Source organism: Neophocaena asiaeorientalis, unplaced genomic scaffold (assembly GCF_003031525.2).
Source record: "Neophocaena asiaeorientalis asiaeorientalis breed wild unplaced genomic scaffold, Neophocaena_asiaeorientalis_V1.1 scaffold256, whole genome shotgun sequence".
NCBI lineage: Eukaryota > Metazoa > Chordata > Mammalia > Artiodactyla > Phocoenidae > Neophocaena > Neophocaena asiaeorientalis.
This window is the reverse complement of record NW_020185324.1, coordinates 8,318,949-8,345,568: the sequence shown is the minus strand read 5'-3', so window position 1 is coordinate 8,345,568 and position 26,620 is coordinate 8,318,949. Positions and strand designations below refer to the sequence as shown.

The window sequence follows — 26,620 nt, the reverse complement described above, 5'->3', positions numbered from 1 at the left end:
CATATTTTCTTTGCCCCTATTAACGTTGCAGATGGTCACGGGAGATGACCTAGACATGTCTTCAAATGGAATGTTAGGCATAAGCCATTGTCAGGGGCGGGGGTCAGTTTCCATTGTGGGCAGTGTCACCGCAACACACATGACTTAAAGGTTGAATGCATTCATGGGTGGTGGGCCTCTCACTCCCTCTTATCTGATGCATTTGGAAAACTGTGTCATCGTTAGATAGACCCCTGACTTCCTTTTTTCCAGTTGTCTTATTTGTTGTAGAAACTTGCCTTTTAAACTGGTATCTTCAATATGTACTTCCCCTAGTAGAGTCCTTGATACTCTCACTGTTGATTCTGTTTGTGATATTTTGATGACATTATAACCCTGATTATTATTATTATAACCCTGATTACAGAAATCTGATGTTCTGGGCAGTGTGATAAAAATATATGCATTATATATATATATATATATATATGCACAAATCTTAACGAAGATGACCAAGGTCCCTTGTTACTTATCCACAGCAACGGATTACCATTGAACCAGGGACATCTTATAGACTGCAAGGGCTGAGACCAAACAGCTTGTACTACTTCCGTCTGGCTGCACGCTCTCCCCAAGGCCTGGGTGCTTCCACAGCTGAAATATCAGCCAGAACCATGCAGTCAAGTAGGTGTCTCTCTTTGCTTTACTTTCTGCCCTTTTCTTCACTAGGAGGCGTTGCCAGCTTTTATCCCCACCAACAACAAACCTGCTAATTAATATTTAATAGTTGGTAGTCTCTATACTAGCAAGTGTCCAGTTTGGGGGATTAGAGCGCCATGACCTTGGTTTTCAGACTGGGTCCAAATGACAGATCCCATTCTCCCACTTCCAAAATCGAAAGACATTCAGAGAAGTTAGGAAACCTACTTGAGAAAAATGGGTAAAGGCGTTGGATCAGGCCCCATTTAATGAATTATAAAGCTGTAAAGCAAAATTCAGATTGAGAGCACTGCAAAATAATCAGAGGAGGGCTTAGCAAATTAAAGAGACAGCAAAAGACCAAACTTTTATCTTTTTTAAGCACACAGGTTTTAACTTTGCTGATGACCAAGTCTTCACGTCACGTACTTTTTCCTAGTTTGTTGTTAACTTTGCACGTAGTTCATGTGGAAATTTGGAACATTCACAGAAAATCTGTATTTGTACAAATTTAGGAACAATGGAATAATCACAAGTATATTTGCAATCCTAAATTGTATTTTGTTTCCTCAGGTTCAGATTCTTTTTGGGACTGTTACTCTAAAGCATAGTTGTGTTTATCACAATGGAGTTCATTGTGTCTAGAGACGATTGTTTTGCATAAAGTATTATATGGCAGGTTGTTTTTGATGGAAAGTTTGGTGGCTTATCATACTATTGTTTGCTCTTTATTAATGTTTCTATAATTAGTCTATTAACCATTTACCTTAAATTGAACAGTTTTATGGACTTACTTCCTTAGATTTTAAAAATATTTTACATTTTATATGTGATTTTTAAATTTTTTATGTCATTTTATCTAGTGACATAGATATGTGTAAAATGAATACATTGAATTTTATAAAGAGAATGCTCTATTGACCTGATTTTTAGACCTATCAGCCAATATGAAATTTACATTTTTTTAGAAGATGAATTTCCTTTCATATAAGCAAGTCTGCCATCATTTCATTTTCTATAGATACTTGAAATCTTTCAGGGATTTTGATGATAAAATTCATATTTTTCCTCAACACATGATTATTCATATGAAAAGCATTAGGATTCTGTTGCTTAGTCCCTTACTGATGATAGCTTATTCCCATAAAATTTCCTTTTTTAAAACTGAAGCATGTAAATCAATGCAGTATTGTATGTCTCCTTTGAATTCCAGGCAGGCTAATAAGTAATATTGCAGAAGATAATTCTTAAAATCAGACACTTAATTTAAAGAAATGTGACATGCCTTAATATTATATTTTGCATGGTTTACAAACTTGACTGTTTTGCATACGCACACATATATATTCATACATACATACTTACATACAAAGAGACAGAATGAACTTTTTATAGACACATCAAAAGCTTATCCACTCTTTATTTTATTAAGGTTTCAAGTGGTGCTACGTATACTTTCACAGAATAGGAGGTCTGAAGGTAGGAATGTATTGACAACCAAATGAGTTTTTTAAAAAGGTTTACAAATGAGTCTTTGCTGTTACATGAACAACTCAATTTATTATGAATGATAATGCATATAAAATAGTTTCATAATTTGAAATATAAGAATCTTTGGTCAGAATCAATAAAAATGATGTTCTTGTGATTTTGCAAACCTTATACCAAATATATAAGGCTGTTTTACGGGGATTTCCTTTTTGTATGTACAAGGATCTTTTCATTTTGATTGCCTGTAATGAAGAACACAAGACATGTAAATTAAGAAAGACTGATGGGGCTTCCCTGGTGGCGCAGTGGTTGAGAGTCCACCTGCCGATGCAGGGGACACGGGTTCGTGCCCCGGTCCGGGAAGATCCCGCATGCCGCGGAGCAGCTGGGTCCGTGAGCCATGGCCGCTGAGCCTGCGCGTCCGGAGCCTGTGCTCTGCAGCGGGAGAGGCCACAACAGTGAGAGGCCTGCGTACCGCAAAAAAAAAAAAAAAAAGAAAGAAAGACTGATGATCGTCTAAATAATCAGATACACCTGACACTACATAATATTAAGGCTCACAAAGTGTAAAGAAATACCCAAACTACATGTTCAAATACAAAAAATTAGAAATGATTTACTCATTCTACCATATATATTGCCTTATATCAAAAAAATATATATGCAAACATATATCATCCTAATTCTTTGTTCTTCTTTAGGAATATATACTATTAACTTTAAAAATAATTTATGATAACAGTCACATTGCTCTTTATTGCTTTTTGTTTTTTCAAATAATGATATGTTTGATTTATTTGATGGAAAATAATTGCTCAGAAGGTGACTAGTTTATTTTAGAATGGGCAGGAAGAAAGTTTATCTTTTAACTCTTATGTAAATCCTACTTTATATGAATAATTATGTACAAAATGAAAGGAGCTATGTACAAAATGAAAGATAAGTCATATCTTTTCCAGATGGTTCTCAGGATTTTTTTTAAACAGTTCTTTTTAATGGCTATGTTATTGACATTTTGTAAGGGATAGATGATTTTTATTGATTTTACCAAAATTTGCTGGTGGGATCTAATTCTTCACTAGCAATGGTGTCCCAAGAAGAGTTATAATTTTAAAAAAGCTGGAAGCTGACATAGGGTAAGTACAAGTTACAGTCAGAATCAACCAGCCTGACATTACCCTCGGGTAGGTAAATCCTGGACTATTCATTTTCATCCTTTATTGTTCTGCATGCTCACTGTATATGGGCTATGATCAATGTTAGGTTAACACTTGTTGTTAAAACTGGTCAGAAGACTCCGTTTTTCACATAGTCAGAGGGAACCCTTTTGTGTTTGTTGGGCTTTTATTTATCTCCCTTTTTAAAAAATTGGAATTGGTGGAAGGGCATCCAACAGTTTTTGCCACTTTTCACACTTAAGAACCTTTTCACAAATGAATACTATGTAGGAATTGCCCTCATTTTAGAATGCAGTAGTGAAAGCTTGAAATGGCATCTCTTAAACATCATCAGACTCTCATGTAATAAATCTTGTACTGTTTGCAGCTTTTTTGAAGCTCGATAGTCTGTATAATAGGGCTGGGGAATACTGAGGGATTGTTTTAGAAGAAGAATTTAAATTGCAGGTAGGTAATTTTATTTGAGGCTCTGTTGTCTTAAGGTTTCATTTTCACATATTCCCCCCACCCATTATTTAACAATTATTTTTGGTCATTTATTCATTTTTTGGTTTATTCATATTACTAAGCCAAGGTACATAAATTTATCTTTAAAAATTTACTTTAAGTTTCAAAGCCTTATTTTTGTTTTGTTGCCCTATGGTTCATTTATTTATTTTTGCCTTTTCTTTTGTTTTATCATTTTTTTTTTTCCAACCACTCCTGTCCTTTCACTCAAACCCTCCTTTAACTCACTACCAAAATAAGAGCCGTCAGCTCCTCCTCAAGACATTAGTTGCACCAGCCCAAGTTCCACTAGTATTTTGGTAAGTTGGCAACCTCCACCAGTGGAAAAACAGAATGGCATTATTACTGAATACTCCATCAAGTATACCGCAGTGGATGGAGAAGATGACAAACCTCATGAGATTTTGGGAATTCCTTCGGACACTACCAAATACCTTTTGGAACAGCTGGAAAAATGGACTGAGTACCGGATCACTGTGACAGCCCACACAGATGTCGGCCCTGGCCCTGAGAGCTTGTCCGTGTTGATTCGAACCGATGAAGATGGTACGTTGCCTCTGCTACGTCAGTTTGCACCCTTCTGCCACAGTCTTGGTCTGCTGTCTTTTGATAGGCTAACAGTAATGCATTTTTCTCTGCTCATCTTTTTTACCCAGCAACGCTGTAACTTCAGTGGTTTTTGCCGGAGACCTATCTTTGCTACATCCTGGGCATTTTTTTTTTTTTTTTTAACTTTTTAAATCTCAACACTGTAATTTGCTTCCTTTTAAAAGAACAGTTTGCTCCTATGACCTTGCAATCCAGGCCCTTCTCTGTACCTCCATCTAAAGTCTTCTGCATATTTCTTGGTTTTTGCAGTCACTTCTTTTACATTTTGAAGTTAACTTTTCAAAAGTGCCTTCGTATCTTCTTGTTGCCTTTTTGTCTTGCACATTTCAGAGACACTGATGCTCGACATTCAATTTTTGGTATCTGTTGTATGGAATACCTTTGATATGAGAAAAAAAAAGAAGAAAATCCATATAATCAAGTATGTTTTTTATTCGGCTAAAAAGAAACCTTGAAAACACACACACACACACACACCAATCAACAACCAGTTTTTGTTATTATTTCAATGCTATACTTCTTTGTGCTTTAATGCTTTGAACCTCAAAGCATCTTCCTTGGCTTTTGTACATTTTTTACATGTTTTTCTATTTCTCTGATACTCTTTTTTTCTTCCATTTTTTTTTTTTTTTTTTGGCATCGGTCATGTTTTTTGATCTTTTCTTAAAAGGTAGAGCAGATTGGTTGAGCATTTTTCTTGGTTGAAAATGTTTGTATTCCACAAAGGAAACATAGTGGGTCTGCCTTTTTTTTTTTTCCTTTTTTTCTTTTTTTTTTTTTTGAACCTAAGTAAAGAAAATGCTCTGACTGGGTGGGACAAGTGCCTATAATTTTCTTTTATCCAATGATGTTGTTCCAGTTCCTAGTGGTCCTCCTCGCAAAGTCGAGGTAGAGGCTGTCAACTCAACATCTGTTAAAGTCTCATGGCGCTCACCTGTGCCCAATAAACAGCATGGCCAGATAAGAGGATACCAGGTGCATTATGTGAGGATGGAAAATGGTGAACCCAAGGGCCAGCCCATGCTGAAGGATGTCATGCTGGCTGATGCACAGGTAAGCCTCTGAAATTGCATATGTATATTTTTATAGGATACATTTATTTTAATCTGTACCTTTAAATGGACCCCATTTTAATTTTTTTGGCATGTTAAAATTCCTATACAAAATTCTAGCTTTTTTAAAAAATTGAATTACAGTTGATTTACAGTGTTGTGTTAATTTCTACTGTACAGTGAAGTCATTCAGTAGTACACATATATACATTCACTTTTTATATTCTTTTCAATTATGGCTTATGACAGGATATTGAATATAGTTCTCTGTGCTATACAGTAGGACCTTGTTGTTTATCCATTCTCTGTATAATGGTTTGCATCTGCTAATCCCAAACTCCCAGTCTATCCTTCCCCCACTGCGCCTCCCCCTTGGCAACTACAAGTGTGTTCTCTATGTCTGTAGTCTGTTTCGTAGATAAGTTCACAAAATTTTAGCTTTCAAAACACATGATCCATATTTACCTCAATCAGAGTTGACTTCAAGTGAGGAAGTGAATTGAAATGACACATCTGATTAAAAACATGTCACTGTTTTCTTAAAATACAGATGTACGGCTCTACAGCTATATCTGTGTTTGCCTTTCTGACTTCAAAAAAATTGGTTGACTTAATTAAATCAAAGGGAAGAATTTCAAACAGCAATTTTGCTGATAAATCTACTTTCTGCTGTGCTAAAAGTATTTGGAACTAAGCTAATCTAATTTCTAAATGTATGATTTCTGCCACTGAAGAATAGACATTCTTATTCAGGGAAAGGTATCCAGATAGTATTTTATTTAGTATTTCTTTGCCAAGTTACATATCTAATGAAAATAATTGTTTCATTTCCCAGAAGATGAAGATAATGACAGTGATAAAAATTAGAGTTTCTCAGGGTATTGATGAGATCCCCTATGCTGAGCCAAATTAAGAAATCTATTAAGAGTAGTTGAGAATGTGAGAAATTCTACCAACCCTAAGGCAGTGGTTTACAACCATGTAGTCATGATTTGGTTTTGTAATACGTTGTTTAAAACAGACATTATTTTTTTTTCAGTTTTTAAAAATAAATTAGAAGTGATTCAAGGACAGCACCATAATAAATCTACCTATACATATTTTTCTGAAAGGGAGAGGAAGATTTCAGTTAAGAACTGCCCTACTGGAGATTATACATAACCCATGGACTAGCTTACCTATGCTTGTTCCAATAGCGATGATGTATTAGGAATGGGGGAGTGCTTTGCTTATCCAGCAAATTGGTAGCCGGGCATGGAAATGGATGGGATTAGTGAAAATTTGAAGCGAAAATTTGAAGCTGTTTCAATTGAAAATTCCTTCCTTTGTATGAAAGTGGGGAAGATTATGAACAAAGTTGAAAACTGCTGTGCCAGATTGCCAGATCTTGCCTTCTTTTCTCTGTGAAGATAACAGGGCTATAAAGGGCCCTGTTTTTTTACCCCAATGTCTTTACTCCAAAGTCTTAATATAATCAACTCACAAAGGTACTTATGTTTGCTTCAGTTTCGAAACATTCTAACTAAAGGGGTCTGGCTTAGGGACTAATTTATCTTCCTCAAATCCAGTTGTATGGTTTTGGTTTAAAGGCCATTTCTATAAATTTAGTTGGAAATTCATAGTGTCCCTTAAGACTCTGGAAAAGGACCACTGACTTGCTTTTTTGTAAATATTTATTTTGCACTGCCCATAAAATAGAAAGTTCTTATAGTATAAAATTAATAAGGCCCTAACTGCTTACGTTTTATTTGGTGCATCTGCAATTATGAGAAATAAAATGATGCGACCGTCATGCTTTGATGTCCTTCTTCAGTTCATAGATAATCTTACATTATAGAACTGTAGTTCTGTTGCCGTTGTCATTGGGAATATCGCAGTTAGTGAAATTATATGATACAAAATGGCTTAAATATCAACTCAATCTTTTTTTTTCTCCTCTTCTACTTTGGCTTTTGTTTATTGTTTTGCTGACTTTCTTTGTGGTGTTGTTTTGGTTTTCGGCTTGTTTGGTTTTTGCTCATTTCATGTTCTCTTTAACTATTCATTGAATTTTTTTTACATCTTACAGGACTTCACTGAGACTGTACATTTTCAATATTAATGAAAGATGTTAACCTAAATAGTGACTTGAATTGTGTAACCTGGATAGAAATCAGAACAAATGTCACAATGTAGTGTGCATCAGCTTTTTGCTATGCCTTATTGATTCATTCCAATGAACCATGCATTAAAAAAAATTAGCCGGTTTTAATGATAACAACATAGAACATATTTACTTTTAACTTCTCAATTAGGAATGAAGGTGGCAGCATAACACACATATACTCTTTGGAATTATATTGTACACACCTCTTCAGTTGCTTATTTCTTCTATTTTTTTAATCTAAGGAGGGCACCATTGCCTTTATCAGGCTACAAATGTCTCTTCATTTCTTTTTATTTTGTTTCCCTCCTCCCCAACCTTCTTAATCTCAATCAGTGGGAATTTGATGATACTACTGAACATGTGAGTAATTTTTGGCTGCTTTTTCAAAACAGATTATAAATGGTTGTTGTTTCTTATACCCATCTTTCATTTATTTGTACTGTGTCATCACAATTTGCTTGGATGCATGAACTAACAAATTATTTTTTAAAGTACTTCCACGATGTGGTATACTTTTCATTTTGGTTTTTGTTTTGTGAAATTGCTGTGATGCTGTTGATTGCGTAAGAAATATCATGAGTTTGTGTTGTTTTGGTGGCTGCTACTAACTCTGCCTTGTGACACAGTTAGAGGAGGCATGCTTTAAGTGGAGGTATCACAGACGAGAGATGTTAAATAAGTTTGTTCTGGGCTGCTCATAAATCCTGCTCCACAGTTACATATTCAGTGCATAACATGACCTAGATACGGCACTAATTAACTCTATCTAGAAATGGCAATTCTCTGTTGTACCCATACAAATTTGATTGAAATTGCACGAGTCATGCCAAGAGGCAGAAAGTATCTTACTGAGTGAAGAATTTTTTTTTTAATATTTTAGTGAATGGACTGTGTTTTTTATTGAGAGTTTACCATGTGTAAGGTACTGTGGAGGACACAAGACGTGACACCTGCCTTCTAAGTGCTTACAGTCCAGGTGCCTAGGAAGGTTATAAAGTTCAAGAAAAGTTCCATAAAATACAACAAAAGCGATGACCTCAAGCAATGTATCATTAATTAATATTTGAATGGCAATATCAGTAAGAGCTGTGAGTTCAGAGACAGTGGACCAGGATGGTAGAAGTCCTGAAACTTATTTGAGAACTTAACTGATGAGTAGGGATTGAAGAAGTAAAAGTGTCTGTCTGTGTATGTTGGTGAGTTGGAGGTAGGAATGTACTTTTAAAGGTCAGCACAGCAGAAGCAGTCAGTCAAGAGTGTGATAATAGGTGACAGTGAGCTTGGCAATTTGACAGGACTGAAGGATTCAAGTTAGTAAGTTATCAAGTTAGTAAGTTAACTAAATACTACTAAGAGATTAAATTTTAATATAATGTTAGAAAAACCTAAAGTGTCAAGCTAAAGAGCTTGTCTTTAACTCTTCAGTCCTGGAGAGATATAAAAAGTTATTAAAAGGAACAAAAAGATAATGGCTGGTGGGAGGTATTCTTTTGTTTAGTAATTTTTTTTTTTGGCCGAAACACAGGGCTCTTGTAGGGATCCTTGGTAAATATGATGGCCAAGATATCACTCTTCATGAAATTGACAGTGTAGCAGTGTTTTATAAACTTCTTTGACGATGACCCATAGTAAGAAACGCATTATATGCCATGACCAATTCATGCATATGTTTAAAATAAAGGTTTTACAAAACAATACCTTACCTTTAAATATATGCAAAATTTAATATTCAAGTATATTTCATTTGTTTAAAAAACACTGGTCTTGAATGGCTAAATTGATTTCATGACCTACTAAATGGGTCATTACCTGAAGCTTAAAAATCAATAACTTAATGGATAGATTAGAGGGTGAAAAAAATACAGTAGACAGGGAAACAGAGTTCTTTTCCTAAGTCGTGAAGTAATAAAAAATTTTTAAAAAGTTGAACATCAGAAATGAAAAAGGGACAGTTATGATCAATGTTTTAAAGGAAGAATGGACAAAAACATACTAACTAGCTAAGAGTTTGAAGAAGAAAAAGGGACCAAAGATCACTCATAAGTTTTGAAGATGCTCCACCATTCATTAAAATATGGAAGTAAGAAGGGGAGTCTGCTTCCGGGAATGACGTTTAAGCTTTAGTTAAGTTGAAGTAGTGGAGGTAACACTTGATAGTCAAGGGAAAACGTCCAGCAAATATTTACAATGTATCGGGCTGGCCAAAAAGTTAACTCGGGTTTTTCTATAAAATCTTAACGGAAAAACCTGAACAGACATTTTGGCCAACCCAATACATGCCCTTGGAGCCCTGGGGGAAAGTCAGGGCTAGAGATGAATTTAGGATATAGGCAGAAAAAATTCTTTAAGTTTTAGAGATGGATCCAGTTTTTTTTTTTTTTAGGACTAGAGAGAAATGCAGCAGATGAGTGACTGTGACAGAACATCCGGGAATGCCAGCTTTTCACAAGCAGGGCCAGGAAGAAGTCAAGAAGGGGCAGATGGGCTAGGAGAACAAAAACAGAGTGAGGAGCTGTGGCCCTGATATCAGTCACACTACCCCAGACAGAGGGTGTGGAAACCACTGAGTAAGCAAGTATGCCCACAGCTTAAAGAAAATGTACAAGAGGTGATGTGATCCAGGCAGAGAGAGGTGTGTCCAGCTGAGATTAGACCATGACAGAGGGCTCGAACCTTTTGAGTGGCACTACTTACATTATCCTATCACAACCTGTATGAGAGGAAGGACGTGTGTGGTTAACCCCAATTTTATGAATGAGAAATTTATAGAAGGCTCAGGGTACATAAGTTGCTTGCCACACGATTTGGTGATAGAACCAGGCCTCGCTTCTTTTTCCTCCTAGCCTGGCCTGCTTTCATCAGTAATTCTGTGATATCAGGGGGACCTTGGAAACAATAATGTTGGCATTCACCCATGATAATTTTGGGAATCGCCAGTGTACCATCATTTTAAATGCCGCTCTCCAGTGGTTCACTTGGTTTTTATATTCTCTGTAATGTTAGTGAAACCATTCCTGAAAATAAAATCTCTCTCCCAGATTTAGTCTATTCATCTGACAGCGTAGTATTTCCAGTGGCTCTTCAGGATAGTATCTGATATTCTTGAATTTCCACACTGGTGATATTCCTACACTTTCGAGAAAAGCATATTGTCGAAAGCTGTCATCCCTGGGATCAGAGTCAACCAGTGAGTTCTATGGTGCCCATTACAGCCTTGCACAGAAAAATCCCACTGTTTTTCACACAATCTAATCCATTCACTAAACTCTCACTTGCGTTGTCTTTAGATGCTAAAGACAATGACGTTCTATATTTTCTTAAATTTATCTGTATTCAATTTGAAAACATAGCTGTGCTAAAAATCTGAAAGGTTTTTTTTTTTTTTTTGCTGTGTGTGTATGTAGCAGCAAGGAAAATATCAGAACAAATTAATAGCCAACACTCTATCTAAAGAGTCATGTAACTTCCAATGTAGAAGAACAGTTCTGTGATTATCTTCTCTTGTAAGCCACCACAGCTTTGGGTCCTTACTAAGAGAAAACTAAGAGTTTTGATAAATAGTTTGTGATATTCAACATTTTCTACATTGTCGGAATTAACTGGACACATATTCGCGATGTAGTAGAACAAGTCCTGTTAATGTGGTTTTATGGCCAGGCCTCCAAATCATTAGAAAATTCTCCTTAGTTTATAATGATTTTAGTCCATAGCCTGTAGAACTAACCAATAATATACTCTTTGAGTCCTAAGAAACTTCTCTGGCTCTCTGGCTATCCAGGGCCAACAGGTCAGCCATTTGGTAAAATATTTACATGGTGATAATACATACTGTTGGGCATCAGCCCCGTCAACAGTCTGCGGGCCAGGCTACAGTGCAGGCACATAGAGAGCAGCTGGCATATCACAGCAGCTAGAGTATGGATTGCTCACTGCAAGCCACACGTTGTTTTAAGTGTTTACCCAGTATAGCTCATTTCATCTTTTAGTAGCCCTAGGTGGCCCTAACATTCCAACTTTCACATGAGAAACTGAGGCACCGACGGGTTAAACTCACTTGCCCTGAATCACCAAACTAGTAAATAAGGAAAGCCATGTTTCAGTTCAAGAATTCAGGAGGTCTGACTCCAGGTTTTGCGGTTTTGACTACTACCCCTTAGAGCTGCCTCTTAGGATGGCTGAAGACCCCACTTCAGTGTCGGCATGAAGACAGGTCATCCATAGCGTGAGCTCTAGGCATGAAACTTCCAGTGCTTGGCATGGCTGCAGGGAATGTTTACGCATGCGCAGAAGGAAGGTGGCTGCCTTGATTGTTCCCCCAGGGCATTTGCAGTGTACGTTCTGAATCAATGTTACTCTCTTGTGTCATTTCAGGACATGATTATTTCTGGGCTACAGCCTGAAACTTCCTACTCCCTGACTGTCACAGCCTACACCACCAAAGGAGATGGAGCTCGCAGCAAACCCAAACTGGTGTCCACCACTGGGGCAGGTAACTGTATCTGTGCATATGTGTATCTTGAATATGTTCCCGACAACAATAAGGGTAATTTTCCAAATGGTACAGGTGGTTTTGGTCAGAGGGAAAAATGTACAATGGTCAACTTTAGTGATTTTTGATACATAGTTCACAGGGTAAAAATAACTGAATAACCATGCTTTACCCAGATTATTCAATCACTCATTCAGCAAATATTATTTGAGCACCTACTATGTATCGGGCACTATTTCCAGTACTTTGATAGAACAATCAGCAAAACAAAAAGACTGACCTCCTGAAATTTATTTTCTGACTAACATAATTAACTAGTGAATAAATGAGTTTTATAATAATAAAATGCCGGAAGTGATAAATTATCAAAATAAAGGTGTGTGGGCATTAAGGATGGGGCAGTCCCTAAGGACTGTTTTAGAAAGAGTGATGGGAGATCTCTTAGTGGCAGGATATTTGAGCTGAGACTTGAAAGACATGAAGGAGCAAGTCCCACGAGGGTCTGGAAGACAGAGCATCTAGGGAGGGAAATCACGTGACAGCTTCACCCCTGCCCCCCTCCAGCAGCAAACCTTGTTAGAAGAGCTGCCATCTTGAACTGGGTTGATGACTTAAAGGTGTTTTTTTTTGTCATTTTCTCCTCCTCACCCGTTGCTGTGGGGATTCTAAAGAGGACAAATTGCACCAAAGATGGGAAACAGAAAAGAGAATGAAGAAAAGCAAAAAGACTAATACCAGATTGCTCCTTTCTGAAGAAAAAAGCTTCTTAATGCTGTTTAGTCTCACTTTGGTTGGCCACATTAGGAAAACAGCATGTTGGAAGACCTGACATTGTAAAACCAATAAATTAAGAGATAATTACAGAAGGAATCTTCTTCAGTCCCTTTATGTAGAAATCTCCTGTGGAACATTTAAGCTATGATTTGATTTATTCCTCCTGAATCACTTCTTGCACAACTTTTTAGGAACACACCTCGATGTAAAGGCATAAAGCAAGGAACAGCTGTGAGGTTGAGGACCCTCCTGGGTGTTGTGCTCACGGCCAAATTTGTCTAAATGTCATAAGATTTGCCTCGCTTATATCCCGCCACCTGGAATTGCCTCAAGCAGCAGGATTACAGATGGCAAAACTCCTTCAAGGCAAAGTCTTCTGGGCCTTTTTTTAAAAAATACCATTGTATCAGGTTTATTCAGTACCCTGCATAGGAGATACGGTGCATGTTCAGTGGGGACATGCTGACTGTCTAGCTATGGAATCAGCCTCTATTGGAATGTAGACAACCGAGGATAAACCCCTGAAATTGAACCCCAAAATGAAGAAAATACATTTCCTTCACCCATATTTATAACTGTGTCTTAATAAGCCTGAAATGTCTTACATGAAGCACCAAACTCCTGTTGCCCATAAGATGGGGAGGTCCTATAATGAGGACAACAAAGTAGAGGATTTATCGCCAAGGGATGCAAATCCTAGAACAAGGAATGATATTGCCTATTTTAATGCCACTAAGATTAGCTCATCACTTTTTAGTCACCATACAGAACATTATTTAGAATTGTGGATCTTATATACAGAATTATTTTGCAATACACAATTTTGCATTCACAATTTCAGATCTTTCTTAATCAATGGAGACTTGGGTATTGAGGAAATGCTTATAATTTAGATGTCTGCACATTTATCTTCTTGAGACCTCCCTACTGATCCTGGCTGGGAGATAGGAGAATCCAGATGTATAATCCTTCTAAGAGAAAAGCTCTAGTTTTCTTTGCTGCCAACCTATAGTAAAATACCATTCTAAAGTTATCATTGAACAGATACATTTGCTTTGTTTTATATAGTATTACAAAAATCCCTTGTATTTATATAACTATGAAGAATTACTGAGTTTATCTCACAGATGTGAGCTCCTAATAACCCCAATTATAAGGGCCTTTAGTTATAGCTTCCATGGAGAATTCAGGAATTCTCGTGAAATTTTATTTTAATAGTAAAATTCCTGGTTTTAGGATATGTTTCTGTATAATACATTGTTTCTAGAATCTGTGAACAATCATATCTTTGAAATAAAAACACAGGCCATAACTTAAGCAATCCATGTAGGATTCATGTAACCTGAGGGATGCTTTTGAATAAAATGTTGACTTTTATGTTTCAATGATGACGACATTTTTGTAGTTTCTTTGTTAATACTCCCATTGCTCTGTATCATGATAATTGGTCTACTGCCTGAAAGCTTGTGGTTTTAGGCATATTCTTTGGTTTGAAATTTTCTCTATATTTTTACATGAATTTCACTGCTGTACTGAGGAGCTATGTTTAAGGATGAGAGAAAGATGACAATGACATAGAGAATTTGGAAGTAATAGGCTTAGGTTCAGTCATTTATGATTGTTGCTACTTAGGTGCTAAGTTAAACTGAAGCTAAGTTTAGAGCCATTGGGACTGAGTGCCTTGGTTGATCTCCAGTGATTGCTCTTACTAAGAAGAAGTAAAGGGCAGCACATGTGTACCATTTCTGAAGTCATGAGAGATTTTTAAGAGGAATAATACAGTAAGGAGATAAGAAGAATCAAAAGGGAGAAGAGATTATATGTCATGACATAAGCTAGAGTTAGCTTATTTACTGTGCAGCTGGGCCTCCTTCCAATAAGTTCACTAACACACTGCTAAAAATGACCTCCAGCTCCCAGAGTAAGTATTTAAGACTCTTTCCTTTTGCCAATCCTCTAGCTCCTAGGCTGGAGTAAGCAGACCCACTGACCCTGCCACTGCATGGCCTTTAAAAGTGGTCCACACAATATCCCTAAGGCATTAGAACCTTGGACCCAACTCCACATGCAGCACCATCTACTGGTCCTCTTCATTTCTCCACCTGGAGTATGCACTGATCAGAGGACAAGGACCCTGCATTATCCATCTTTTATTTTCCCACCCATATGCCTACATGCCATTATATAAGTCCTTACATTAAAGTGAGTAGTTGGTAAATGTTTCATACATAGAATTTCTGGAAGCCAGAGATGGAGTGGGTTTCATTGCCAATACGTGCAGTTTTGGAGAATTCTTTTTAACCATTCATGCAGTGTTGTAGAACTCTCCTCATTCCTTTTCCCTTTTTTCTACTTGTTACTCCCTGGATGAAATACCACAACTGTCCATAAAACCCTTACCCTAGCTTATTTAAACTGCATCTACTATTCACACATTTGGGGAGATTTTAGGTGTTCCCTTCATGTGGTTAACCTCTCCTGAGGCAATGCTGGGAGTTCTTCCTGTGGCTGCCTCAGCTTTCATTTCTTTCTTGACTCCTTCACTAGTGCACCTTGTTGCTTCCAGGCTGATCGTCTCCTAGTTTTCAGGCTCAGTGAAACTTCTGCCAGGGAAAGGAGTGACTGTCTTGGCAGTGGAGAGCAGACTGAGGTGCTTCTGGCACAGCAGTGGGAACCAGTAGATCAGAACTGACGCTCTTACTTCTAGAGCATTGCTTTGCTTTCATGGTGCCAAGCCCACAGTGTTTATATCCCAGAACAAGAAAGGGCATGCTAGCATCAAAAACAAAAGGCGTTAGTGCAACCTAGGCTTTGACTATCACAGAAGAATAGATGTACATTTTCATAAGGCCATGAGATCTTTTTTTCTTAGAATTTACGAGTTTGTTAAATTTCTCCAAATTTGTACCGTAGCAATATTATGACGTGAAACACCAGATAATAAAAACATACTCATAGGTGGCTGACAAATATTATTACAATCCAACCTATATTCGTGGTTGCAGGAAATTTTAAATTGTTTTCTTTATCCTCCCTTTACATGCATCTTATAGAAACAAGGTGCACAGTGTATTTACTATGATGCAGTTCTTCATAACCAGAATTTTGAAAACTTTCGATAAATATTTTTAATAAAATATATTGTCCCTGGAAAATGTGGAGACCTAATTGTTATGTTTTTCCCCCAAAGTTTCAACCAGGTTTTGTTTATTGAAGGATGTATTTTCTGCTGAAAGGCCCATTTTTTTCTCAGCAGAGTCTCAAATGTTTAATTCTTGACGTCATTGATATTTTAATGGGCAAATCATGTAAATACTATACACACATAGAGAGAAATTAAGGATACTTGCCAATATCTATTTTAAATGAAAATAATTTTAAATATATTTAAAATAAAAATAAATGGAATAATTCAAGCACTCACCAACTTATGAACGGGTTTGTTCTGAGAGTTTCGTAGTTGGTTAGTAAGATATCGGATACACCTTTCCATGAGAAACAGTGAGTCTACAGTTTTTGGTTTGGGTTGGTTTGGTTTCTGGGTCAACCTTCAACACGTGTACATAATTGCCATTCAAAACTTCAGGAACTATTTTCCCACACATGATGAACCCACTTACTATGAACGTATCCAACATGTGAAACAAAACTATTATATTACTTCATTGGTTAAGGATTGAAATATCACAAAGAATTTGTTCTTGGACAAAGCACACCACTTCTGGGGTCTGAAATATATAGTGAGCAGGTTAACCAAGTAATTTTTGAAGTTAATATTCTGTATATTATCTCAACATCTTTCTAGTTTGTTTTTGTTTTTAACTTATATCTACATACCTATGATACTATTTTTCATTGCCTGTGTATTTTTCATTGCCATTAGTGTAGGCTTTCCTCCCTTTTGACCATATTTTCTCCCCTTTCTATTAACTTATTTTTAGTTCTGGTAATACTCTTTTCCCCTCTCTCATCTTTGGACTATTTCCAAAGAAACTCCTGGCTCTGTTTTGTTTACCACTGTCCTTGTCTGTGGTTTCCGGGAATAATTACTGTTTTTTAAAAAAAAAAAAAAAAAAATACGGTTGTAATAACACATTGAGTATATTAGACCTATTCACATATCTAACTTATTTAACTTGAAAATAAATTATGTACTTAGCCCCTGACCACAAAAACCTTAATATTCTGATTATTAATAATTATTATTAATGAAATGTAAAACACTGTTCTAAGACTTTTACATGCATTTCCTCATTTAACATTCATAACAACAATATGGTGTAGGTCTTAATATAATTCCTATTTTACTAGATGCAAAACTTGATGAGAATGACTGGTGTGGATGGTATAAACAAAAAGTGCAAATTAGATCCACAGTAAGAGCAACATTATTTTACATTACCTTTTTTTTTTTTTTAAACGTATAATCAACATACTGGTTAAGTCGTTTGGGCCACGGATTCAGACAGACCTGTGTTTGTCTCATAGCATCCTCACTTAGTACGCATCTAACTTTGCACAGTTTTCTATCTCTCTGTTTCATTTTTTTTATTATACAAAGTGAAGATAATAACTAAGCAGGGCACATAGGAGTGAAGGATGCAAATCACGTGAGATACTACATGTAATGTTCTTAGTACAGTGTCTGGTACATTGCATGTACCCAGTAATTAAATATATTTTAATTATTATTCTTATTAGCTGTACCTAATTGGCTAATCCTTACTGAGCTTCATTTCTCTGCGGCATGAACCCTCTATGTGTTGGAAAGATTCGAAATGTGAAGATGTTTAAAAAAATCTCCTTAAATTATCATTTCAATAATAATTCCTATTTTCTGTCCATTATCAAATTCTAATATCTCACCCTACCTTAAAAGAGTATGAGAAGGAGCGTGTTTCCACAAAGGTATATAGACCGAGCCTTGGCTTTTTTTATAAGTAAAGGCATGGGAATGCCCATGGAGTGGCATTCCCGTTCATCAGTGATTGAAATGCAAGCACCCATGTAGGGTGGTCTCACCACTCCCTCCTGTGTGCTCCAGTTCCAGGGAAACCCCGGCTTGTGATTAACCACACTCAGATGAATACTGCTCTCGTTCAGTGGCACCCCCCTGTGGACACATTTGGACCCCTCCAGGGCTACCGTCTAAAATTTGGCCGGAAGGATATGGAGCCACTCACTACTCTTGAGTTCTCTGAAAAAGAAGATCACTTCACAGCGACAGACATCCACAAAGGAGCATCGTACATCTTCAGGCTCTCAGCCAGAAACAAAGTGGGCTTTGGGGAGGAGATGGTGAAGGAGATTTCTGTTCCAGAAGAAGTCCCAACTGGATTCCCTCAAAACCTCCACTCAGATGGCAGCACGTCAACCTCTGTCCAGATATCTTGGCAGCCACCTGTCCTGGCAGAGAGAAATGGCATTATCACCAAGTATACCCTTCTGTATAGGGATATCAATATCCCTCTTCTTCCAATGGAGCAGCTTATTGTTCCAGCTGACACCACTCTGACACTCAGTGGCTTAAAACCAGATACCACATATGATGTAAAAGTACGTGCTCACACGAGCAAAGGCCCTGGGCCATATAGTCCCAGTGTCCAGTTCAGGACACTGCCTGTGGATCAAGGTAGGATTTGTCTGCTTACGGCCTTTCTCCCTTAAAGGAATGTCGGTCTTTGGAAATCAGTATTTTGAAGCTATAAATAACTGATCGGCCCATTCATATTAATAGGTTCAGCAAAAGCAAAAAGGTAAAGTATGTAAAACTTAATATGTTTTGGATGCCTTAGATTTCAGTTAGAGAATGCCAAGCAAGTCTGGCTGACAGCACCCCAATGTTCTCAGGTAAGGAAAACACAATATAGTTGACTGAGTGGGAGAGAAAGGAGAGATCTTTATGAGAATGAGGTATTAAAATGAATGCTCTTAACAGGTAGGCAAATCACACTTCTCTGTCTGATCAAAGTAGATGGCATCTAGCTTAAGCCCTCCTCCGGTCCATGGAAAAGGACAAGTCATATGTTTTTAGGAGTAGTTTAAATACACTGTTTTTCCTTTTCCAGCAGTGTTTGCAAAAAATTTTCATGTCAAAGCAGTAATGAAGACTTCAGTGCTACTGTCTTGGGAGATTCCAGAGAATTATAATTCTGCCATGCCTTTCAAAGTAAGTTGTTTTCTAATGTGTAAGAAGATATCACTGGTAAAAGTGGAGGGGGCAGGTCACTTGGGTAAGTTACTTACAAAGCATACAGACTGCTTTGAGTCAGCCACACATACTTGTTATTCTCTCTGTGGCTTTCACATAACAGACTGAGTCTGGCTCTTTGGCAGTGTGACCTTTCCCCTCTCAAGAGGAGGCAGGAGCTCAAACCTAGGGCCGGCATTCTTTGTGGGTCACCTAGCACTTCCAAGTTGAACTTTTTACATCTAAGCTAGTGCTTTTGTTTTTTCATCAGGAAATGAAATTTACATGGTTTCTACCTGTTTGTAATGCAGTATCCTGGGATTTAAGTAATTTGTTAATTGGCCTGAATTCTTTGAATATTTTAAACTTTAGTTTCCCATTGAGAGATATTGGCACATGTTAGCAAGAAGTACAAGTCTGTGAAAGAAAGAATAAAGAAACATTTTTGAAAGTAAAAATATATTTGGGAACAAGAATGGAAGTGTTTGGAAAAAAGTGGTGTGGATGATGCATTGAAACCTAGAGCATTTCTGCGAACATTCCCTAAGATCACAGACAACTGAGGGACCACGTATTGTTAAGATATTGTACATTTCTTTGTGTATTTTTGATAGACTTAGAAACATTGTATCATTACACAATAAGAAACAAAAGAAAATCGATGCCATCTCTAGAATTTATGAGCACTTAAGGGGCTTAGGAAATGCCCCAAATTAGAAATGACCCATATGTATTTTCCATAAGCAAGTACCATATTAGTTAGAAAATATTCATTGCCTGACTGATAACCAGATCTCTTTGATTGGTTGTATCTCTCTAGATTCTTTACGATGATGGGAAAATGGTAGAAGAAGTGGATGGCCGAGCTACCCAGAAGTTAATTGTCAACCTGAAGCCTGAGAAGTCATATTCATTTGTGCTGACAAATCGTGGCAACAGTGCTGGGGGCCTGCAGCACAGGGTAACCGCAAAGACCGCACCAGATGTGCTGCGTACCAAGCCTGCCTTCATCGGGAAGACCAACTTGGATGGCATGATTACCGTGCAACTGCCCGAAGTACCTGCAAATGAGAATATAAAGTAAGTTGATCGAAGGTTAGGGCTGAAGGATAGAAATGCATGTAAGCAAGAAAAAAAAGGTTAAATCGGGAATATGTGGGTATAAAAGACTACATTGCTGTATGTAGGGTGAGAGTCTTCTGCACAGGCTCAGTTTTGTGATTCAAGTTCTGTTGCATTGTGTTCTAGAGTTCATTGTGACACAGATTCTCATCACTTTAACGTTAATGAGAGTGTTTCTTTACGTTCCAGAAATGGTGTAATTTAGGAGAGATAGACAAATAGAACATGAACCTTACCATAAAGAAGTTTACGTCGTGGTGTATAGAATAATGTGAATAGTCGAATAACTGATATTTGGCGAGTGTTACTGTAATGGTGAGGAATTCTTAGAAAATACTACAATGCTAAAAGAAACTTTAGGAAATTGGATACAAAAAAAAAAACAGTATAAGACACTGCTGTTTTACATGTGTGCTGAAAGTTGGGAGAAATTTCAACAAGTTAAAGTTCAGAATGACATTAGAAGAAACACGAAAGCTAGAAAATGTAATTTTTTCTGGTTTGGATGGAGCACAGTGTAGAGGCCAATGGGCCTGAAGTGGGAATTAAAGCCAGTCAATTAAGTAGTTTCTTGGTTGTATATAGCTAGTTGATGGTAGCCAGTAGAAGAAAAAAAGTGTTTTCACCAAAGTATGTTAAGTATGAGTACCGTGGTAGACCCTGGAGAACAAAAAAAGAGGATGTGGTCCCTGTCTTCAAAGAGTTTACCACAGAGTGAGGAATACAGAGAAATAGACAGATGCAAATATGTGCTAGCGATAGAATAGTACTCTATCTGAAGAGTAGCTAATCCAGAATGAAATGGATCAAGAAAGTTTCTGAATTTACTCTTGAAGGACCGATAAGAGGCACACAGAAAAATCAGAGGGAGGAAATCGTACGCAAAGGCTCATTAGTAAAGGAAGCAAGTGATTCTGTAAGGCATGTGTTCAGAGAGCCAGGGCAGTAGTAGTGAGAGGCAGGTATACAAGACGCAAGTTGTGCTCAGAAGTTGGAACTGTATCCTATAGATAGTGACAGTCCATTAAAGGACTTTATGCAGGAGAGTGGCATGATATCATCTGTGTAATACCTAAGTTTCCTTCTTTGCCATTTTAGGAAATATTTATTGTGTGTCTGCTGCATGTTAGGAACTGTGCTCCCGGCTTGGGATAAGACTAAACCCTTTGTCATTTCTTCTATCCCACATGATCAAGTTTGGATGAATCTTGCTATGAAAGGTTTGAAGGTCAAGCAGAGGCAGGCATTTATACATAGTTCATGGATGGTTGGAGCCTTTACATTTAGTAGCAATCTGGTGACATAATGTAGGAAAGTTCTTGGGGAAGATGGCTCCTGAAGGCATGTCGGAAGGATTGGAGCACCACAGAGAAAAGTTTTGGGCAGTCATTGTGCAGTTAGTTGACTCTAGGCAAGTAACAAGATTCTGAAGTGAGATGGTGATGGTGGAAATGGGATGCAGAGGCAGACAGAGAAGTAGGAATTGGCAGCTGTCTTAATGGAGGGAACGAGGCAGAGGAAAGTGTCATAGATGACTCTGAGGTCTGAGATTGGATGACAAAATAAATGATGCTGCCATTCATCCTGAAGGATGAAAGATCAGGAGGAAATTAATGAGTTTAATTTTGTGTACATTTTACATGAGGTGTCAGTGAAATCAGTCTCCATTTATATGAGTCTCCATTTTTGTCCACTCTTCTGTTTCTATCGTTTAGAAAACTAAAAAGAAGAATGGAATATTAGTGTGATTTTGATTCCAACAAAATTTAGTATGAAAGGGACATTTTATTTTGCTATTGTTTAAATATTCTATGGATATTGTTTGGTCTCCCACCATAGTTCCAGACAATGTTGCAGGAATTCAATGGAGAGAATGCTGACTTTCTCATGGCTCTTACATAGTATAGGTAATTGGGGAATTTGGACAAGTACAGAGTCAGGTGGAGTGGAGTCCTGTGATACCAAAAGTTAGTTGGATAGGGGAGGCCACAGGAGGAGCTCCCAACCCCAGTTGAGTAGTTCAGGGAAGAGGCCCTGAAAAAAGCAACATCTAAGCTGAGGCTTAAAGAATCACAATAAGCTGGTCCATGGGAGTGGGGGTGGGGAGACGCTGTTTCAGGCAGAGGACAGCACATGTGATATTGCCCAAGCAAGACAAAGACCAGCACTTGTTATTGGTCCACGTCTTACCCATCCATTACGACTTTTCAGCTGGCATCCAAAAAACATGTATTCTAGACATACTGTATTGCCAGCACTAGGTCTGGAAATAGAAAGATGACTGAGATAAAGCCCTACCTTATAGTGGGAAAACAGATACAGGAAATAGATAATAAGAATATATGGAGCAAGTACTGCCAGGTACTGTAGAAACATAAATACAGAATTCTAGCCCAACTCGGATGTCAAGGGAGATATCCAGAAGGAGCTGATACCTAATAAGTCTTGAATGATGAGAAAGATTTAGAGAAGGTAAAGTAGTTGCAAACAATGAAGGAACAGTCCATATAGTTTATGTGGGCTATAAATTGAGTCTACTAAAAACATGTGCTGTCTATTCAGGGAAAGAGTAAATAAAAGATGAAAATAGTGTCACATAATCTGTAGTTTTTACTATTAGATTTCAAGACTTTATATATTTAAAAAAAAGATTTTAATGGCTATTTACCAAATTCGTTTGGTAGAATGTCTCAGACATTGGGAAATGACATTTTAGTCCATTGGTGACAGACTTCTTTTTCATTTCCCAACCTCTGAATGAATTGAGAATATTGCAGAATATAGTCTCTCTCTCAGTATTTTTCTTTAGCTTGTTCAATTTTTCTTTGTTTTATTTATGTACTTCTTCTTGGTAATATTTGACATGGGAGTCAAAGAAAAGGGATAAAACTTCGGTAACAAAGATCAGAGACTATTACAAAACAGAAAAAGAAAGCAAACCATTATGGAAAAAACTCTGTTCTAGAAATGAAGTAAAGATTCCCAGAAATATATTCTAAACCCTCTGGGGAAAGACAAGAGCAAAAGACAAAACTGGGGAAAAGACAAGAGCAAAAGACAAAACTAGGGAAAAGTATAAGAACCATAAGAAATGACAAGCAAATCTCCTGTTAGCAAAAATCCCTAGATAATTCATATTCACTATGTTTTTTAAAGGGATAATAGCATAAAGTTACCCATCCAGTCTTCTAGGTTGGTTCATGTGGCATCGTCAAATATGACAAAAAGCTGTGTGCCATGCGGTGCCACTTGCAGTTCAGAAATTAGAGTGGAGCTTTCTGTTAAGTATTGTAAGGGAGAAATGAGGGGAGAAAACAGAATCGATTCCAGAGCTCTGGGGTGGGTTGCTAACTTGTGTTTAGGTAAAAGCTAGCTACAAAGATGCTTCCAATTTGTTTTTCTATCAAAATACAATTTTGATGATTGAACGGCTGTTTTGTTTATCAACAGAAACCAGGCTTTCCTCGTTTCCGGCCAAGATAATTGAGAGGTCTTGATCCCCACCTCCAAACTCCTCACCATCGGAAAATAAATCTGTCTCTTGTAAACGTAATGCAGACATAGCTCCTTGGGTCTGTGATTTCACACTTGGGTTTTGTGTGGAGAAGCTGGGAGCTCCCTCAGCGAAGGGCCAGATTTTTCACGAAACGGCCACATTGGTACTGCAGGTTCTAGTACTAGGAATTCTGTGGGGCTTCAACCTTCTCTTTGAATACATTTAGCGGGCAGAATGCCGGTCAGAAACTCTAGCAATGCCACCATCCGTCAGAAGCAAGTTGTGGTGACAAAGAGGACTTCTGTGACTCTATAGAGCAGGATTTTACTCTGATAAGAAAAAAAAGCACCACACAGATTGTACTCAGAGAAAAAGCTGCCATAAGGTACCCAATGTAAATTAACTCCATAGCAACCATTTCACGTTTATGAAAAATAGAAATGAAGAATGAGGGCGTTTTATAAAATTTTAAATTTATTATCTACTTTTTCTTTTAAAGAAAGGCATTCTTGGAAGCAAAGTTGTTTCATAACACACATGCACCACTATTATCAGCTCGGTGTGTATAAGCTGTTTAATGTTTAATTCACACATCATATGTTTGTTAACTGAAGTAGTAAAGGCTTAAATTTGTATAGAGCTTTACAATTTACTGAAGGTATTAGAGCATTTCACTAAAGCCTCACAATAACCCTGTGAGGTAGGTGGTCTCCCCTCTTACAGGTGAGTAAAGTGAGGCCCAAAGGCACTAAGTGGCCCAGCCAAGATCATAGAGTTGATACTGCTGATAGTTAACAGGGACAAGAGGACTTACTAGGTGTTCTTCAAAGGACACTGCACACAGTGACTGCTGTAATCTTCACACCAAGGGTCCTCTTCATTTTACAGCTGACGAAGCGGTAAGGTAGTATACTGATTGGCCCTGGCAACACAATAGCATAACCAGAGAGGAAAGATTGGAACTTAGGCAGTCTGGCTCCAGAGTCTACATGTTGAACCACAACCATGCCTCTGTGACCATAAAATGATTGACCAAACCAGGGTATTTTTTCCTAGGACAATTGCTAAACATCTAAGAACTCCATAACAATTAGATGTCAATAGGACCGCCCCAGACAAACCTCAGAACCAAGAGGAATCAGGTACACGCACTTGGCCACAGATTATGGAAATGTATGTTAAACGTGGAACAATAAAATCAGTAGATTGTCATGAGAATTTAGAGGAGAGGTAAAGGGAGAGGCTAGACACAGTCAGCATTATCATCTGCCATTTTACAAATGAGGAAAATGAGGCTTAAGACAATTAATAACTTGTCTGACAACACATAGCTTAAAAGATTAGAAACCTTAATTTAAACAGAGAAACTAGAAAGATCATTCAACCTGCTTTGGTTTTCCTGTGGTTAATTAATTTGATTTAAACAATATATACCCAAATGACCAAAGCCAGGAAAAAAAAAAAATCAAAAAATTATTCAAGGCATGACATTCATCATTAAACTCTGAGACAAATTTTGACCTCCCAGTTAAATAATGAGTTGGAGAATGCTAGTATGGACTGTTTATACAAAAAGCCTGCCAGAATTTGAAGTGGTACTGCCACGAAGACCAGAGCTCACCTGCCCATATAATTATATGGAACTGGGTCCCTTGATGATAACATATTAAATAAAATTAGTAAAACTTTACATAGGATAATTAAAATTCTGAAGGTTATATTTAACTTATCTAATTAAATCTAATATACTGGGAAAACACAGCTTACATTATAAATAGTCGAGGGCTCTCCAGATATATTGATTCTCAAGTTATTTATTTTCCATTAGTTTAATAGTGAAGGTCTATGTTGAAAAGGGTATTTGAAGGCTAAACTTCAGCCTTGAGTTAGACAGGCAAGCAGAGTATAAAGTTTAATTTTACCCATGTGGGAAGCTGCCCTATGTCCAAAAGCAATTTTTTTGTTTTTGCATTTCAAGCAAGTTCTTTCAGTTCATATGATTTGGTTGATATGAATTTGCAGGGTATATGTTAGTTCCTCACTTTACTCTACAGAGTCATCTTACCTTACCTAACACCACATGACATTAGAACCAGGATCACCGCTTTGCTGGTAAATGAAAGACATTTAGGCATGTCTTTAGGCTGGTTTGGAGAAAAGAGAAAAGCTTGATGAGGTTTCAAGTTGGAAAGTTCTAACGCAAGAGAGAAGGGCCTCAAAATGTTTTTGACTTCCTGATCTAGGGGAGGCATAAATCCCCAAGAGTTACCTGCTTCACCCACTTCCACTTTTCAGTGAAAAAAGAACTCAGTGATAAAATGGCAACGTTAGCAAATTTGGGGAAATTATATGCGTAACTGCTTTAGCAATGTGTTTCTAAGTATATGAATATGTCTTAAACGTATAAGAAAATTATGGACTAAAAATGGTTCATTGAGGCCATGTAATAGGGGTCATTGGTCTAAGCAGAGGTCAGGGAAGGTTTGAGCTAGGAAGTAAAAAATTGAGTTGCTATTTGAGGAAAGAGAGAAGATAACGGGATTTGTTGGGAGTGACAGAAGGTTCTAGACAGATGGTAGAGAATGATGAAAGACAGAACGGACCCAGTAAATTCAAGAAACTAAAAGCCCACCAGGGCATAGCTCAGAGAGCACAGAGAGATGGATTCAGGCAAGGTCCTGCTGAGTCGTATAATGCCTTTGGTATTCATCCTAAGACAAATGAGGATCAATGGAAATATTTGTAAAAATGGAAATGTTACAATTAATTTTCTATTGCAAAATGAAAATTTCAGAGACTGGACTAACGGGAGTTTAACTCAACGGAGAGAGAGAATTAGGAGACAAAGTTAGGAGCAACCCAGGCATGAGACAGTGGAATGAAGCCAG

The 26,620-nt window shown here is 37.4% G+C and overlaps 1 protein-coding gene across 8 annotated transcripts in view; it reads left to right on the top strand.

The window, feature by feature from the left end:
* The window catches only part of PTPRD (protein tyrosine phosphatase receptor type D), a 1,004,024-nt gene that overhangs the window by 824,988 nt on the left and 152,416 nt on the right, over positions 1-26,620 (top strand). For 3 of the 8 annotated variants that reach the window (XM_024734238.1, XM_024734241.1, XM_024734237.1), the window contains 8 exons: positions 519-663; positions 4,095-4,400; positions 5,323-5,516; positions 7,995-8,021; positions 12,033-12,150; positions 17,969-18,556; positions 18,993-19,093; positions 19,935-20,194. In XM_024734238.1, coding sequence (XP_024590006.1) covers positions 519-663; positions 4,095-4,400; positions 5,323-5,516; positions 7,995-8,021; positions 12,033-12,150; positions 17,969-18,556; positions 18,993-19,093; positions 19,935-20,194 — 1,739 coding nt within the window. The remainder of the gene's footprint in view (positions 1-518; positions 664-4,094; positions 4,401-5,322; positions 5,517-7,994; positions 8,022-12,032; positions 12,151-17,968; positions 18,557-18,992; positions 19,094-19,934; positions 20,195-26,620) is intronic. The other 5 variants (XM_024734245.1, XM_024734239.1, XM_024734244.1 and 2 more) reach the window with 3 other exon arrangements.